Source organism: Plasmodium gaboni, chromosome 3 (assembly GCF_001602025.1).
Source record: "Plasmodium gaboni strain SY75 chromosome 3, whole genome shotgun sequence".
Classification (NCBI taxonomy): Eukaryota; Apicomplexa; class Aconoidasida; order Haemosporida; family Plasmodiidae; genus Plasmodium; species Plasmodium gaboni.
The window spans coordinates 782,402-784,932 of NC_031483.1; the positions used below are offsets into that span (position 1 = coordinate 782,402).

Here is a 2,531-nt window from a genome sequence, read left to right on the forward strand (position 1 = left end):
TGCACAATATACATAATAAAACATGGACATATTTATCGAAAGGATAAAAAGAACTATACTATATAACCTGTACTCTTATAATTAAAAAATAAAATGAAATAAAATTATTAATATATATTTTATACCAGACCTAACCGTATATATTTAAAATTTCTTTATTATTTTATTATTTTTTTTTTTTTTTTATATATTAATATTGTGTTGCTTATCATATGTTTAATATAATTTTCGTGAGTGTATTTATGATTTTATTTTATTTTTTGTTCCCCCCCTCCACGCTTATGTTTCAATTTTTAAGTATGCCTTGTTTGTCTATCCACAAATAGTAATAAATAAAAAGTATAAGTGGTTGTCCAGTAAAACAAAAGACAATCCAGAAGATGGAATTTCCAATAGTTTTATGTTTTTTGAAATAAGCATTATTNNNTGTGAATTTGACTAGAGGTATTTGACAAATGAATGCAAAGAAAATATATCCAGTGAATCCTAATTTTAATGGTATACTAATTAAATATTCATGTAGCATAGCTGATATAAAAAAGACAATAATCATAGAAACATTTCTATGTATACCATAATAAATTAAAGGTTTATTAATATGTCTACATACAAAATAATATATTGGTAAATTCCATTTCCTCCAATATTCAGCAAATGAGCTAGCATTCCACCAGTCTTTATAAAATAGTCTATCTCCGAATCTTGTAATTTCAGCTAATATATTACACCAATGATGGAAGACTATAAGAAATCCTATTAACCATATATATAAAGTTGGTATAGATACTTTTAGCATTCGTTCTATAATATGTGTTATTTTTACAGAGAAATGTGCTGATGTAAATTCTTTCATAGTAAATGTATTCTCTACTGTTATAAACATATATTGATCTGATATTATTTTTATCATAATAATTAATAATATAACTTCCAAGATATGTTTCGCTACATGAATCCATCGAATTTTATCAGTTCTTGGATAAAAAAATTGAAAACACATAGTTGGCATTAAAATGTAAGTATAATAACTTTTTAGTGTTAAACAATAGGGATACCTTTTTATATAATATATTTCTGAATATGGATCATCATCTATAATATTTTTTAGCTCTGGATTTTCTATATGTAATTTCCTAGCTTCATAACACACTTCATGGAATGAATAAAATTTAAAGAACCATACTATAGATATAGTTAATAATATAGATGATAACGTAGGCTCTGTATCATAATGTGATATTGTTATCAATGGAAATAATAAAATAAATATGCTATTTATGCATTTTAATATAAATATAGATAGATGAAAATTTTTCCATCCATGTGTTTTTTTTTTCTTTTTTATATAACACGATGTAATCATATTATTGTCATTGAAGCGTGTAACTATATTATTATTATTATCAACACACGTGTCAATACTATCAATATGGTGAATATCATCATTATTATCTATATTTTCAATATTGTCTATATTTTCAATATTGTCTATATTTTCAATATTATCTATATTTTCAATATTATCCATATTTTCATTATTATCCACATTTTCAATATTATTCATATTTTCATTTTTTTTTTTTCTTTCAATAGTATTACTTTTTAATCCCTTTTGTTTTTTTTTATATGTATCATTACATGTTTGTTGTGAAAAATTTTTATCACATAAAATATCTTTATCACATTTGTCATATGTACTATTATCCTTATCAAATTTATCATAAGGTTCATTTTCATATGTAGTATTACTATCATAACTATAAATTGAGTATGTATTTTTAAGTATGGAATTACTATTATTATTTTTGTTTTTTCTATTTATTAAATTTGAATATATAGTTTTATCATTTTTATTTTCTTTTATCATATTTGTTTTATTTTTAAAATCATCCATAGGAATCAATTTAGAAGTATGTTCTTTGTCTTCATCTATACAAGTATATAACCATGATGTAACATATCTTTCAATAAACCAGCTAAAAAATATAGTAACATGTAAAGATATAAAACAGAATAAAAGTGGAAGGTTTTTTAATATATCACAGTTTTTTGGTATCTTTATTATTAAACCATATTTTTTAAAATTTTCTAATATTAATCTGAAGTGTGTAGTACATATTATTATAATCAATAAATTCAAAAATCCTTTCATATCAATTTCTAGTGAGTTAGATTTATTTTGTGGAAATTTTCATATAATGATCTACGTTTTAATTTTTGTCCCCCTTCATTTTTATTATTCATTTTTTTTTTTTTTTTTTTTACATATATGTATATATATAATAGTTGTGTTAATATATATATATATATATATTTTTATTTTTTTTTCTTTACAAATTTTTTATATATGCGTTTAATAAATTATTTGATAAATAATATAAATTATAATATACATATGTAATATATATATATAACATAAGTATTATATAATATACACATATTTAATATATATATTATATATATATTATATATATATATATTTTTTTTTTTTTTTTTTTCTTTTTTTTTAATAATTATGTATTATTACAAGG

At 20.4% G+C, this 2,531-nt stretch overlaps 1 protein-coding gene across 1 annotated transcript; it reads right to left on the reverse strand.

The window, feature by feature from the left end:
* Positions 1 to 286: 286 nt before the first annotated feature.
* On the reverse strand, positions 287 to 2,152 carry PGSY75_0322300 (diacylglycerol O-acyltransferase; the record flags this gene model as incomplete). The annotated part of the gene is made up of 1 exon (XM_018784075.1): positions 287 to 2,152. One exon carries the CDS (start codon positions 2,150 to 2,152, stop codon positions 287 to 289), a length of 1,866 nt encoding a protein of 621 aa, XP_018643658.1.
* Between the last annotated feature and the right edge of the window lie 379 nt (positions 2,153 to 2,531).